This window comes from Eurytemora carolleeae, unplaced genomic scaffold, assembly GCF_000591075.1.
Source record: "Eurytemora carolleeae unplaced genomic scaffold, Eaff_2.0 scaffold245, whole genome shotgun sequence".
Lineage (NCBI taxonomy): Eukaryota > Metazoa > Arthropoda > Copepoda > Calanoida > Temoridae > Eurytemora > Eurytemora carolleeae.
This window is the reverse complement of record NW_019396390.1, coordinates 127343-143783: the sequence shown is the minus strand read 5'-3', so window position 1 is coordinate 143783 and position 16441 is coordinate 127343. Positions and strand designations below refer to the sequence as shown.

Genomic DNA, 16441 nt, shown 5'->3' with positions numbered 1-16441 from the left:
AATATTTTCGGAAGAGAAAAACAACTATGCTTTACATTATTTTTACAATGGTTTTAGGGCGCAAACATATGTTTTTTTGAGGGGGTGGCGAAAATGATATGATGTTGGATTGTTAGGATTGTTATGAAGTATATTCAGCGAGGTTATAGTATATAGAGTGATGATGTACGTTAATCCTTTACTAATTGTACAGGCCATGTAGTTCACTTCCAAAAGTCAATCTGTATAATACAGTACAGTACCCTATGCACCCTGGACTAACCTACTCTATATTTAACTCTATGCACCCTGGACTAAACTACACTATAGTTAACCCTATGCACCCTGGACTAAAGTACTCTATATTTAACCCTATGCACCCTGGACTAAACTACTCTATATTTAACCCTATGCACCCTGGACTAACCTACTCTATATTTAACTCTATGCACCCTGGACTAAACTACACTATAGTTAACCCTATCCACCCTGGACTAAAGTACTCTATATTTAACCCTATGCACCCTGGACTAAACTACTCTATATTTAACCCTATGCACCCTGGACTAAACTACTCTATATTTAACCCTATGCACCCTGGGGTAAACTACTGTACATGTAACCCAATGCAACCTGAACTAAACTACTCTATATTTAACCCTATGCACCCTGGACTTCAATGTAAGGCTATATTTAACCCTATGCACCCTGAACTACACTATTCATATATATTTAACCCTATGCACCTTGTACTTCAATGTAAGGTTATATTTAACCCTATGCATCCTGTACTCCAATGTAAGGCTATATTTAACCCTATTGCAGGGATGGGGAAGGACTAGTGACGAGGAGATGTAAAGGTAAACCTTCCTCCGTCTGTTTAATCCAAAATAAACCCAAATATTTTATTTCATCTTTAAAATAAACTCTCATCATCTTGTTTCTAAGAACTTTAGAAAGAAATAACATAATAATAAAATAAACAACATGTTAAATAATAAATAAATTGTAAACAATAATAAATGATAAGTACAAACTATTTTATAAACATATTCATCTCTTATTTCTGAAATACTGGAGTAGACAAGTTAAAATCTATGATTGGTTCAATTACGTCAATCGGAGGTCGGTCGGAACTTTTAAAGATTCAACCAATTGAAGCTGTTTTCACGGATTAAGCACTTAATCGCCTTAAATTAACTTTTAACTTTGGATATCAAGTTTTAAGACGTTGTAGATTTACGCTTAGGAATTGAGCCTTTGTCACAAATTCTGATTCCAATATCTTCGCAACCCAATGTCGTAGACCTTATATATTTTAAACTTTGAAATATACTAAATCAAATAATCTATGAATGAAATATCTAAAGTTTACACCATTGGGGTTTAAAGATATATGGATTAAAAAATTTAATTTTGTGGCAAAGACTCATTTCCTTTAAAAGTTCTGATCTTGGGCTTCTTGTAAATCGAGGATTTAATCTTATCCTCTTCCTTTAATAAACACTTCTCCTTAAAGGGAGTGTTTGCGAAAAATGAAAGGGGGGTATAGGCTTAATGCGATAAAAAAGCGCTTTTGATCGCTACTATCTACTTCTATCTGTTGCGCCTATAAGGTGAAAATTGTTAAAAACGACTCACACCGAAGAACGCAGCGTCCATACAAATTCAGAAAGCTGCAACATTCAACTCAGATCGTAAACAAATCAATTTAATTCCAAAAAAATCATTCAGATATTGCAAACAGTAGTCATCGATTATTTTTCGACGCATTCGTATTTAGTTAATATTTCATAATATTTTTTATTATTATTTTGGCTGGCGTTGGATTTTCGAACATTCCTGAAAAGTATGAAAATGTCCTCTTCATTATCAAAAACCCTCGAAACAGGAAGAAATGTTTTCAAAAGTAAATCTCAGATCATGAAAAATACAACATATTATGAAATATCAACTATTTACGAATGCGTCGAAAAATAATCGATGACTATTGTTTGTAATATCTGAATGATTTGTTTGGAATTAAATTGATTTGTTTACGATCCGAGTTGAATGTTGCATATTTCTGAGCTAGTATGGACACTACGTTCTTCGGTATTAGTCGTTTTTAACAATTTTCTCCTTATAGACGCAACAGATAGAGAAGTATACCCCCCTTTAATTTTTTTCGCGAACTCTCCCTTTAAATATGCGGCGTTGTGTAAGGTTGTATTTTAAGATCGGTTACTCTCGAAGTTCTCCAATGTACGGAAAATGTCGTCTCCTAAGCATAGATAGATAAAAACCTCATATGACGTCACTTATTATAGAGGTGAGAGTGACGTCATATGAGATTTTTATCTATCTATGCTAATGAGACAACATTTTCCGTACATTAGAGCGCATCGAGAGTAAGCAATCTTATTATACAACCTTGGGTTTAGGAGGATGATATGATCCCGGATAGGGATGCACACCGGTCTTCTCTTCTCCTCCAGGGGTGTATATTCACTCTTCAAGTTCTAGCCGCAGCGTCAGCACAAAATGTTGGTGAGTACAACGTAAACAAACAGGTCTACAGTGATTACATCATTTTTGAAAACCATAAAAACGTTTTTGTTGTTGTCGTTCATTACTGAACACTTTCATGATGAAAAGGTCTGATGGGATCACTGTAAAACCTTCATGTTATTACAATATTTGTTCTAATATTTGTATTAGTAATACCTCTGTAAAACCTTCATGTTATTACAATATGTGTTCTAATATTTGAAATAGTAATACCTGTGTTGTATCTACATATTGGTTACGAGTATATTTGATTTCTATGTTTAGAACATATATTTTCATGTTTTAGAATTCATACTCATGTGTCTCAAAACTGTTACAGGTTTTTTTGTGGTTATCTATCAAAAATGTTCTTAAAAATAATAGTATATTGATCATAATCATCGTTTTTAACCACCCTGTATCTTTCTACGAAGTTTTTAAATGAATATTTTTTTCTTAATAATAGTTTATTACTTTTCATGTATTTTTCCTGAGTAATTATAGAAAAAGGTGAACTTTATTCACCATGTTAATAGATTTATCGATCCTGAAAAATAATCAAATTAAGTTTTAATTAAAAAGTAATATTTTCTTTAAAGAATTTGTTTTGTTTTGCTATCAGAAGAAACTTGTTTTTAACTCTTTTTAAATTTGAAGTTTAATTTTAATATTTGTAGAGCTTTTAGAGCAACACAATTCTATGATTATTATTTGAGCAACTTAACTTCAATCCTAGCATATTTTTGGAGTTTCATTTTGTTGGTTTTTGGAGCGCGGTAAACCGGCTTTCTAGAGTATATAAAAATATTTTTTCTGATGAGTCAAGTGAACGGGATTTAATTTTCCAATCTTAAGTTTTAACATTGGCTTAAAAGTTTGATAGCTTTGAAATGAAAATAGTTTTCGTTGGTTTAAAGCGACAGTTAACTTAATCTTGAAATCTTGAAAATAAGGATAAGTCTGTCATCCTTGATCAGTCAAAGGTTGAAAGGGTGTGAATCGGACGAAAGAGGGAACCCCCGGACGCCATGAGCCTCTGCTATGCAGACACGAGCCTCTCAGATTTGCTAGGCAGACCGAGCCTCCACTATGCAGACCAATCCTCGGCTATGCAGACCGTGCCTCCGCAATACAGTGAACGAGCCATCACCATACAAAACAGTTTTTTTTAATCTTGGTTTTCATTTGTAATGAAAAATGTAAAAAAAAAATTTTGGTCTGCAAAGTGAAGGCTTGGTCTGCCTAGCAAATCTGGGAGGCTCGTGTCTGCATAGCGGAGGCTCATGGCGTCCCGGAGTTCCCTTCCTCATCGGACACGCCTCTTTTTAAAATGGTGGGTTACTTGAAATTATGCCTACATTCCCTTTAAAACATGTAGAGGATCTTTTTAATGGTAGGTTTATCCCTGGTTTTACTCTTTTAAAGTAATGACAGGGGCTTTTCTAGATTTTTTATAATAAAGAAGATTTATGTTGACATTATGTGGTTTGTTTACTTGATATTTCAATTTAATCAGGAGATATACTCTCCAGGGGGGGGGGGAGAAAAAAAGAGCAGAGAGCAATACTAGAGATAGAGTTACGAGAGATAAAAAGCAATATCTTCTATATTAGGGGTGGAAAGTATTAGCAATGTATCCTATATAGGAGGGGTAGGGAGCAATTTATTCTAGAAAGGAGGGGTAGGGTGCAATATATCCTATATAGGAGGGGTAGGAAGCAATATATCCTATATTTCAGGGGTAGGGAGCAATAAATCCAATACTGGAGAGGTAGGGAGCAAGTATTTTATTCATGAGGGGTTGGGAGCAATATATTCTTTACTAGCCTTATAGGTCGCTTATATTCTTTATACAAGGGGTTGGGAGCAATATACTCTATATAGGAGGGAGGGGTAGGGAGCAATTTATTCTATATAGGAGAGGTAGGTAGCAATTTATTCTATATAGGAGAGGTAGGTAGCAATTTATGCTATACAGGAGGAGTAGGAAGCAAGTACTATGTCTCTGAATAGGAGAGGTAGGTTGCAATTTATACTATACAGGAGGAGTAGGGAGCAAGTACTATGTCTCTGAATAGGAGATGTAGGTTGCAATATATACTATACAGGAGGAATAGGGAGCAAGTACTATGTCTCTGAATAGGAGAGGTAGGTTGCAATTTAAACTATACAGGAGGAGTAGGGAGCAAGTACTTTGTCTCTGAATAGGATCGAATGTTTATTATGTAAGACTAGTCCCTGGAGAGCCTTGTCTCCAGCTTTATTTCAAACACTTTCTACAATTCTTTTTAAGAAATTTCAAATTTTCGTATTTCAGACAATTTCTTTCATATTCCATAAATTGAAATTGTGACATTCTTCCAGTCTCAGACTTTATGCTATTTTTAAATGTTCAATTCATATACTTTCTAAAAAATTGTAATTTAATATTTATTCTGAGACGGAAATTCCGACTGAACCTTGTAAAAAAATCAAAGATAAAAAAGTTAAAAGAAAAAGTTAGAAATTAGATAAAAATTCCAAAAGTTCATTTATGAGAAAATGAAAGTTTTGTGTTTTATAAACCTGAAAATCTTTTTTATTTTATTGTTTAAAGGTAATTTCAAACCAAAAATCTCAAATTACAATTTGAAATATTTTACGGTAATTGCTGATTTATACACCCCCGTTTTATATGTGCACAAAAAAGTCCAAAACGATGGAATTGAGTTTTTGCCAGAAACCTTTGATATTTCAAACTTAGATTATTTGATCCAACAGAATTCATAGTTTGAAATATCAAAAGTATATGATATGGATTGCAAAAATATAGGGAATAAAAAACTAGAACTAGGTCTAAACTGTTAAATTTAATCCATGGGTTTCCCGGGTTTTCTTATTTCTAAAAATATCTCCCCAGCGTGGTATAAACATATATGATATTGCTATCAGTATAATATCAGAGCAGAAACATTATCTTTCTGAATTAGAACTATCATACTTTCCGCGCACATTTTTATATAAAAAATAATCACTTTGGTCTTTTTATGTCGAAAGGAACTATTGTTGTAATTTCCAGTAACCGTATATTTAAATAAAGAAGTCCGACACTCACAACACAACCCTGATAACCTTTATTTGATTAATATTGTGGAAAATTTGGTCGTTTCTCTAGACTGAAAAGTATAGATTTTAACAATTTTATTAATTATTTCTATATCAAAAATCTGCAAGTCCTATATTTTGAGACCCAAACTGTAATCAATGAATAAATCAACATTGTACAAAAAATAATGTTTTGATTAAAAATAGAATAGACAAACGATTAATCATAAGATGATTAAAGAATCAAGACACTGATCAGATTTCTCAGCCTCGGATGGCGGATTAATTTCAATTTATCTTCTCTGATCAACTTTTTTGTCGAGGCTGCCGATCATTTCAGCTTATCCCACGGGCAGTCGTAGTACATTTGAATTTCCGAGCCGGGACAACCATTCCGGTCCCAGTTTGTACTGTACCTCGCTCTATGCACTATGCACAGGACTAGCGACCATACAAATTCAGAAAATTGCAACATATGACTTAGACCGTAAAAAATCAATTTAATTTCAAACAAATCATTCATATATTACAACCTATAGTCATCGATTATCATTCGCCACATTTGTATATTATGTTGCAATTTTCTGAATTTGTATGGTCGCTAAGTTATTCGTGGAATGCCAGTAAACCTTTCCCAGAATTAATTTCTAAATTTTACAGTAATTAAAACAAATTTGTTGTTTGTACTCTTTCAAACCATTTTAAAATTAGAATTTTGAAGTGTAGAATTTAAAAATACTGTAATTTTAGATTTTTACAAATATTAAGTATTTTTCTGGTTGGGGAAGATGTATATAGCGGACATAGAAAGTCAAGGTTCAAAATTACTCAATGTTTTTGTTGATAGCATTTTATCGGTATATATCGTTATATATCCCAATTGTTCACTTCTGCAATTTCTCAAAGTTAATGCCTTGACGGGGCATTGTATGCACTTGTCAAGTTCCATTTTTAGCACCATTAGTTAACTGCTCTTGTTAATGTTATAGTACAGTTAATTAGCCTATAATTAGCCTGACAAACACTATTAAATATACACAATAAATATATGTGTATATATATATGCTTATATATTTATATGAACTCCCGTGGTGGGTATTTGTTTTAAGCCTTTATAGGGTGTCTCACTATAATGAATATGACAACAAATCCATGTGTAATATTTAATACTAGCCTGGGAACCCAGTTTTGCCTGGATTTTTTCCTATAAAAGTTAACTCACTCAATTTTGATTAAGAATATTTCCGTGGTTCTTCCGAGTTCCCCAATTCAAATTTGAGGCAAATTGGTCAAGTGGTTCGTAAGTTATGATTGAAAACTTAAACATTCAAACAGACAGATAGTGGTTACTACGTTATGAAAAACGGCAAATAAAAATTAAAAATAAACGTAAAGAATTCTTTTTAATAAAATAAAGGACTCTGTTCACTGTTTTTAATGGTATTTTAACTGTGTGACTGTTTAGCTAAATATGCCCATTCAAAGTAATAATTGTTATGTTTGCCTGTCTATATACTGTATATAAAATAAACCGAATACATTCCACAGTATTATACAGTTTATACACACTTTAATATTATCCTAATAATAACAGTGTTTAACTATTACCCCTTCAAGGGACCGTCCATGGTAAAAATATTGATCGATTTCAAAAAACAGCAAAACTTGTTGCTCAGAGCACAGCAAACTGAGCTAGTGGGATAGGTCAAATAGGCCTATGATAGGCAGGGTACTGTAAAAAGTCTGGCCGTGCCATCAAAGTTGGAAAGGGTTGAGCCGGTACAAGGGGTCGGTCTGGTTCGAAATAAATTGACCCTAGTCCACTGTGATACTTACGGATCAGGTAGACAGGATGTAGGGTTGACTTATACTAGGCCTCTAACAAGTAGGTATACGTGTCGGATTGGAAAAGCGCAAGGTCGTAAGGACTAAGTACTAGCAACGTTTCCTCCCTGGAACCACTTGGCCCACTGTGCAGAGTTGATATGAAGACAATAATGTTTGTTCCCTACATGACCATATTGAATGATTGATTATCTACAAAAATCAATTTCATCTTTATAAGTAAATCCCGTCCGGGCTACTAGGGCAGTGCAGTCCGCGTCAACCATGTATCCTGTCTCCAGATCAGTGCTAATATCATATTACCAATCATGTGCTCTCAAGAAGGGAGAGGGAGGGACAAAATATATTCCCCCTTTTCTATCCTTGTTATTTAATATTTGTTATTGTGCCAGTGCATTCATAAAAGTATATTATATATATTACTACTAGTTGTTGTACAATATCTGGTATTTATATATTCTCTTTATATACTTCCGGAATAATCAACATTAACCCCTTCCGGTACACGTGGACCCGGGGGAGGGGGGTATAGTGTACAGGAGCAAAGGGTTGATTTAATTTTTAATATATAAGAAGCATACAGTTTTCCTTTTATACTTTGAGCTTTGAACTTTAAACATTTAAATTATTACAGAAGGAATAATTTTAAAATATAAACTTGTTCGATTAAACAACTTAAAAGTAGCCTCCAGCTGAATGTACTAAAAGAAGAAGAGAAAATTTATAAACTTTTTTTTACTAAATAATTAATATTTTTGTGTCAAAACTTTATTTCATAGTTTTCCTCTGTTATTGTGTTTTCTTCCGCAGACTACAGAATATATAGCTAGGACAACAGGCAGGCTACAGAATATATAGCTAGGACAACAGGCAGGCTACAGAATATATAGATAGGACAACAGAGTTTTTTTAGTATAAAGGAATTGAGTCTTTGTCAGAAATTCAGATTTTCTAATACATATATCTTTGCAATATGCAGTGTCGTAGACCTTATACATTTCAAACTATGAATTCTGTTAGATTGAATAATCGAAGTTTAAAATATCTAAGGTTTACTCCATAAGAGGCAAAGTTTAGGGATTAGAAAAGTTGATTTTGTGGCAAAGACTCAGTTCCTGTTTGTTAAAAAAATTAAAAATTAACCTCTCCTTACACTTTACAGTAAATCTTCTTAATTACACTTCGACCAGATTTTATTTTTTAGACGATATAAATTTTTAATTACATAGTTACTTCCTTTTTTTAGCCTCATTTTATGATTTTTTTTCCAATAATTGTAGCTGAGCAATCTCGTTAATTAAACATCTCTAGAGCCCAATAATATATATTAATGTTAATTAAACATCTCTAGAGCCCAATAATATATATTAATGTTAATTAAACATCTCTAGAGCCCAATAATATATATTAATGTTAATCCTGCAGATTACATTGATAACCAGAAAATGCTGGAATAGCAAGACCATTTAAAAGCTTAAAAGCTTGGTAAAATTTAAAAAATTAGATCAAAAGTCTTCATTGTGTTGATATAAACGTCGACGACTGTATAAAGAGCGAGAATTACATTTTTAGTAAAATCAGCAAACGCAATTAATCATGGTTAGTAAATATTAAATATCTATCTCCCCGGAATTTCTTCATCGTAAAAATATTTAATCCTCAAATCCGAGTTCTGGATATTTCAGCTTCAGGATAGAGTCAGGATTCACAATATTTTCCAATCTAGGTTCGTACTTCAGATCTTATTATTTTCAAGAGGGGGGATAGAAATCCAATATATATTTGAACTAAACAGATATCTGTATCTCTGGATATCCATTACACAATAACATCCAGATTCGTATTTTTCTCACATTACCCTCACTAGTAGGGATTGATACATTTGGTGTACTGGTCCGTGTTGCCGTTTATAGTCTGTATGGTGTACAGTATAACAGTGTACAACTTGATTTAATTGCCTCAAAGTCGGCTTAGCACTTTCCTAAACTGTTCAGTAGAAACATATATTTCATAAATTGTTCAGTTTATACAATTTTTCATAAGCTGTTCAGTTCATACCAATATTTCATAAACTGTTCAGTGCCAGCCAATATTTCCTAAATTATTCAGTTTATACCAATATTTCCTAAACTGTTCAGTTTATACCAATATTTCCTAAATTGTTCAGTTTATACCAATATTTCCTAAACTGTTCTGTTTATACCAATATTTCCTGAACTGTTCAGTATAAACCAATATATTTCCTAAACTGTTCATTGTAAACCTATATTTCCTAATTTGTTCAGTGTAAACCTATATTTCCTAAACTGTTCAGTGTAAACCTATATTTCCTAAACTGTTCAGTGGAAACCAATATTACCCAAACTGTTCAATGGAAACCAATATTACTTAAACTGTTCAATGGAAACCAATATTACCTAAACTGTTCAGTGGAAACCAATATTTCCTAAACTGTTCAATGGAAACCAATATTACCTAAACTGTTCAGTGGAAACCAATATTGCCCAAACTGTTCAGTGGAAACCAATATTACTTAAACTGTTCAATGGAACCCTATATTTCCTGAACTGGTCAGTAAAAACCAATATTTCCTAAACTGTTCAGTGGAAACCTATATTTCCTGAACTGGTCAGTAAAAACCAATAATTCCTAAAATGTTCAGTGTAAACCTATATTTCCTAATTTGTTCAGTGTAAACCTATATTTCCTAAACTGTTCAGTGGAAACCAATATTACCTAAGTTGTTTAGTGAAAACCAATATTTCCTAAACTGTTCAGTGGAAACCAATATTTCCTAAACTGTTCAGTGGAAACCATTATTTCCTAAACTGTTCAGTGTAAACCTATATTTTCTAAAATGTTCAGTGTAAACCAATATTACTTAAATTGTTCAGTGGAAACCAATATTTCCTAAACTGTTCAATGGAAACCAATATTACCTAAACTGTTCAATGGAAACCAATATTTAAACTGTTCAGTGGAAACCAATATTTCCTAAACTGTTCAATGGAAACCAATATTTCCTAAACTGTTCAGTGGAAACCAATATTTCCTAAACTGTTTACTATGTTAGAAAAGTACACATTGTATAATGTGATTATAGCATGTTAGGAAAACCTGATGGATAATTAATATTGAATGAATTGTAGGAGCTTTAATACTCTTAACCTACAAATAGAGACAAACTATTAGTTGTGCTTTAACCATTAACCACCCCACACCCCCTAGTAACATTTGTTGTAAATATATGTAGATTCGACATGTACATATATGTACACTACAGAATAAGAAATTAAAATTTTTAGGACTCGCATTTTTATATTTTTATTTACTTGAAGATCGAATGGTTTATAAATACGGAATAAGTGAAAAAGAATATTTATCATATTTATCCCTGCTCTGATTTATATTCAAGACTGCAACAGTACAGAGCTAGAGAGAACCTTTCTAAAATATAAACATTGGTCCTCTATCCTAGGAATAACAATAACAGAATATCAGAAATATATTTTTTTTTGATTCATGGAAATGATAAAATAAGAATTATGGAATACCCTCTAGGTTGTGTAGACGGGTTAGAACCAAACCGGTTATATTAAAGAAGAACCTTTGGGGGACCAGTCCAACCGCCATGTTTTTTTTTCAGCGGCCATTTTGTGTTTTAACCAGCTTTCATTTAAGAACAATGCAGCGACATCTTTCAGGAGTGAAAAAATTTATTTATTTACGCCCATTGTTGGAAACAAGATATTAAATATGTATATTAAATTTATTCCAAATATTTCCCGCGACAAAGATTTTGAATATGTTTGCGGAAAGAGGGGATCAGGAAAAGTTTCTAAAAAATAACTTTTTTTTCCAAAGAAAAACCTTCAGATGTCGCTTCTTTCATCATCTCATTTAAACTTTATAATTTATAAATTATACTTATTTCTCTATACGTTATGAAAAAAGAAACAACTTTTCTGCGCACAGGGGGTAGGGGTAAAATGTAATAAAATGATATTAAAATGAAGAATTTAGAAAATCCGTTTGAAGATTTGAGAATCTTGTTTCATTAAATTTAGTATTTGAAATTATAAAGCATTCATTTGTGATCTTATTCTAAAGCATAAATCTTTACACTCCTATTATCTTTACACTCCTATTTAAAAAGTGGGATCTCATTAACAAGGGTACCATTCAAACCTTTTTTTGTGTAAAAATTAGGTTGATATATATAGGTAGTTTTTCAAGTTTTGATAACTTTCTTGAAAATTATAGATTTTCAGATGAAAAAATGAGAATATCATTTATTCTTAGTCCGATGACAATGATAAAGTTTAGGTTTGAACTGGCATGCCTCTGATTTGATTTAATTCACTCCCAGAACTTGCTTCAGAATTAAAAAGAATCCTTATTAAGTAAAATAAAGTATAAAAATAAAAAGTAGAAGTAGAACAGTAAACACTATATAAACTTAAATTAATCAAGGCATAAATATTTGAATTATTTATTTTATTAGCATTGTGTGGAGAATATTAGAAGCAAAAAAACTTTGAATGTTTAAATCCTGGATTAAATAGGATGCTCATTACCCAACCATAAACCATAAATAATAAAGAGACATCTATTCACTAGAATTAGAACTACAAGAGACATCTATTCACTAGAATTAGAACTACAATAGACATCTATTCACTAGAATTAGAACTACAAGAGACATCTATACACTAGAATTAGAACTACAAGTGTATTAACAATTCAGTAAACTAATGTAATTAGTTTGGATTACTGCAGTTACAGTGTAGGATTGACATCAAGCTGAGCCTAGATTGATTATATTGTGTAAATTAATTGATTAATGAACAAGTAGTAATCAAGTATAAATTGAATCAATAAAACTCCGACAGTTCTGTACTTATTCCTCTATTCTTTTTATTTATTATTTTTTTTCTTTTTTTATAGCATTCTTCTTTATTCTCTTCTTGTTTTCATTCTTCTCCTTGTTCTTATTCTTTTTCCTTGTCTCCTTGTTCTCATTCTTTTTCATTCTTTCCTTGTTCTCATTCTTTGTCCTTCTCTCCTTGATCTAATTCTTCTTCCTTCTCTCCTTGTTTTCATTCTTCTTCCTTCTCTCCTTGATCTTATTCTTTTTCCTTCTCTCCTTGTTCTTATTCTTCTTCCTTCTCTCCTAGTTCTCATTCTTCTTCCTTCTCTCCTTGTTCTCATTTTTTCCCTTCTCTTCATGTTCTCATTCTTCTTCCTTCTCTAAAGGTTCTCAGTTATATCAATTCTTTCTCTTTGTTCTCATTTTTCTCTTTGTTCTCATTTTTTTCTTTGTTCTCATTTTTCTCTTTGTTCTCATTTTTCTCTTTGTTTTCATTCTTCTCCCTTCTCTTCTTTTATATTATTCCCCCCCCCCCACTCCCGCAATGTTATTAAAAAACACGTGGCTAGGCTTTAATATTTATGCTTCCTATTCTAATATTTGTCTGTTTGTAAATATTTAAGTGTTGTTAATATTTAACAATTGCGGAAGCTTTTACAAAGAGCCCAAATATTTAAAAAGTTTTAAAAGTAACAAAAAATCCATCTTTTGTATCAAAAATATAGTTGGAAATATGAAAATCCATCTTTTGTATCAAAAATATAGTTGGAAATATAAAAATTTAACAAAAAACGTACTTTTTGCAGAAAATCGTCTGATGTAAGTTCCTTGAATTTTGTAGCGTTGGTACATGCAACAACGTCAAAAATCATGAAAAATTCAAAACAATGAAATTTTTCTAAAAATAACTTCATTTTCTGAAACATAGCGCTGACAGGGAGAAAATAAAGTTCACCAGGATTCAGGAGGTTCGAGGTTGCATTCATTCTAAATATACCTCGTGGCCTGTATACGTCAGCTCGGTCTATATTTAGAGAAAACCATTCATTCCCCCCCNTCTTACCTCCCTCCCCCCCTTGCACCCTTCCTTTGGGATACTAAATTGTTTTTTATCGCCCATTCGAACAAAACAGTAATTTTCTAAATGAAATAATTTATTCATAGATATGTATAAATATACATATAAAATAATGAATAAATATCGTGCAGGGTAAAAAATATTATTAAAATACGAAACAAAAGTAAAAATAGAAAAAGTTTTATATTTCCCATTCAATTTATGAAAAAAATCAAAAAAAAAGTAGACTTTTTATTACAGATTACTGTACTGAAATGTACTTTTATGCACTGTACTGTACTTTAATGTACTGTACTGTACTGTACTGCACTGTACTTTACTGTACTTAACTTTACTGTACTTTACTGACTGTACTCTACTGTACTGTACTGTACTCTATTGTACTGTACTGTACTGTACTGTACTGTACTGTACTGTACTGTACTGTACTATACTTTACTTTACTGTACTGTACTGTACTAAACTGTACTGTACTGTACTGTACTGTACTGTACTGTACTGTACTGTACTGTACTTTACTGTACTGTACTGTACTGTACTGTACTGTACTGTACTGTACTGTACTGTACTGTACTGTACTGTACTGTACTGTACTGTATTTTACTTTACTATATTTTACTGTACTGTACTGTACTGTAGTGCACTCTAGTGCACTGCACTGTACTTTACTTTACTGTACGGTGCGGTACTGCACTGAACTGTACTTTTTTAGTGTGGCTGAAATAAAAAAGACAACGAATCCGTACGTAAATAAGCGAATGAGTCGAGTTTACTTAAGGTTTAGTTTAGTTGGTTCAGGAGCTAGATTGGGTTGAGATGTATTTACACTTGGAGGAAGGACAACAAACCTTATCTCAGGATAATATTTATGCATTAGAAACCTGAGCTAACAGAAATAGAAAAAAGAAGCTTTTTGCACAAATTCGTGATCAAGGAGGGTATAGTAAAGAAATTTTAAAGAAAACCCTTCATTTACAGACAAAAAAAAAAATAATTTTCACCCTAGCCTTACGTTTAGACTGGTTCATGACTTGGATTGTAAAGAGATTTGGGATTTGTTTGAAAGTGTTCTAGGTTTAGGTTTAACAGTGCCATGGTTTTCCTCATTTGAAGTAGGATTGTGCTCCAAGTTTTGGTTGCATAATTGATATAAATGGAGTAAAGCGGGAGAGTTCAGGAATAAATACTTTTCAGGCTTTAGATATTATAATTTTAAAATTAGATATTTATTCGAAATAGCAGTTTATGTTTGCATACATTACTATTTTGCAATTTGCTACGATGTACAATTCTAAGCATGTTTTTCTTTATTATTTTACGTATTTTGACATGGAATATAGATATTAAATGTATAGAGTAAGTAAGATTCAGACTGATGCTTAGAATGAAAAGAGTAGGGTTGGATAGCACAGGACTCAGGATGGAATAAGCAGGACTCAGAATGGAATGAGTTTAAGGTTCCGGTTCTGACCGGAGATAAGCAGGGTTCAGGTCAGAGAATTAACAGGGTTCAGGCCGGAGAATAAACAGGAATTAGGTCGGAGTTAAGATGGGTTCAGGTTGAAAATGAGCAGGGTTTAGGTCGGAAATGAGCAGGGTTCATGTCGGAGATAAATGGGGTTCAGGTTGGAGATGAGCTAGGTATAGGTCGGAGAATGAGCAAGGTTTAGGGTTTAGGTTGGAGAATTAACAAGTTTATGGTTCAGGATGGAGAATGAACAAGGTTCAGGTTACAGATTGGGCAGGGTTCAGGTCAAAGAATGTGTAGGGTTTAGTGTTCAGAATGGAGAACGAGCAGGGTTTGGTGGTCTGGACGGAGAATAAGCAGGGTTGAGGTAGGGGAATTAACAAGGTTCAGGTTGGAGAATGAGCAGGGTTTAGTGTTTAGGATGGAGAAAGAGCAAGGTTTAGTGCTCCGGTCGGAGAATAAGCAGGGTTGAGGTAGGGGGATTAACAGGGTTCAGGTTGGAGAATGAGCAGGGTTTAGTGTTCAGGATGGAGAAAGAGCAAGGTTTAGTGCTCCGGTCGGAGAATAAGCAGGGTTGAGGTAGGGGGATTAACAGGGTTCAGGTTAGAGAATGAGCAGGGTTTAGAGCTCCGGTCGGAGAATGAGCAGGGTTGAGGTAAGGGAATTAACAGGGTTCAGGTTGGAGAATGAGCAGGGTTTAGAGCTCCGGTCGGAGAATGAGCAGAGTTTAGTGTTCAGGATGGAGAATGAGCAGGGTTTAGAGCTCCGGTCGGAGAATGAGCAGGGTCTGCAGATTGGAACCTGTTGATCAGGATTAAGGTTGGATGAAACATGAATGATGTTGACGTCAGGCCTTAGTTTCGTCCTCCTACAGTTTCTCTCCAGCTCTCTACTTGGATACAGATCCCTGGTATTTATCCTCTTTATATTCCAACCTCGAGACTATTCTATCCTATCCGTCCTCTCTTCTCCGTCTGTTCAGTTTCAGATACAGAAAACACATAATCATGTTCTTTAAGTACGACTGGTTAATAACCTCTATTAATGTTTGTATACAAATAAGCTTAATTTTATTCCCAGAATGAAAGATTATACTCTAAACTTATTCATTAATAATCTGGGATAATCATAGATTATGATACTATAATAACAGATATTATCTAGAATTAGATAAATACGATAATAACAGATATTATCTAGAATTAGATACATTTTATAAATAATGCCATAATTAAGAGTTTGTTTTCATCCTGCATTTCAGAGAAAAAACTTTTAACAAAAAACAATTTTTTTATTAATAAACAGATGCTGATTCTTGTAAGCCCAAACGGAAAGGTTAAGTTAACAATGGTTAAACGGAATCACGATTTTCTGGTATTAGTCGATCACGTCTTACATTTCCATTTCTAAACCATACCCGGATACATACCATACCCGGATCATGGGTTTTCTCCAGGTATGATTTATAAACCCTGAGTAACGAGGCAAGTTCTCCGAACCTCTAGAAGCTAAGTTAGCTCAGACGGGTTACATGGTTTCACTCTTTCCTCTTCCCGGTTTGTAGCTTGAGAGTGGGAGCTGGAGGAGG

The 16441-nt window shown here is 33.1% G+C and overlaps 1 protein-coding gene across 3 annotated transcripts in view; it reads left to right on the top strand.

Annotated features, from left to right (window-relative positions):
* Positions 1-16441, top strand: part of LOC111702288 (receptor-type tyrosine-protein phosphatase N2) — a 53147-nt gene that overhangs the window by 726 nt on the left and 35980 nt on the right. For 2 of the 3 annotated variants that reach the window (XM_023473930.1, XM_023473929.1), the window contains exons 2-3: positions 805-839; positions 2403-2508. In XM_023473930.1, coding sequence (XP_023329698.1) covers positions 2412-2508 — 97 coding nt within the window. In that variant the 5' untranslated portion in view covers positions 805-839; positions 2403-2411. Of the gene's footprint in view, positions 1-804; positions 840-2402; positions 2509-15852; positions 15872-16441 lie in introns of those variants that run through there. The other variant, XM_023473931.1, reaches the window with a different exon arrangement.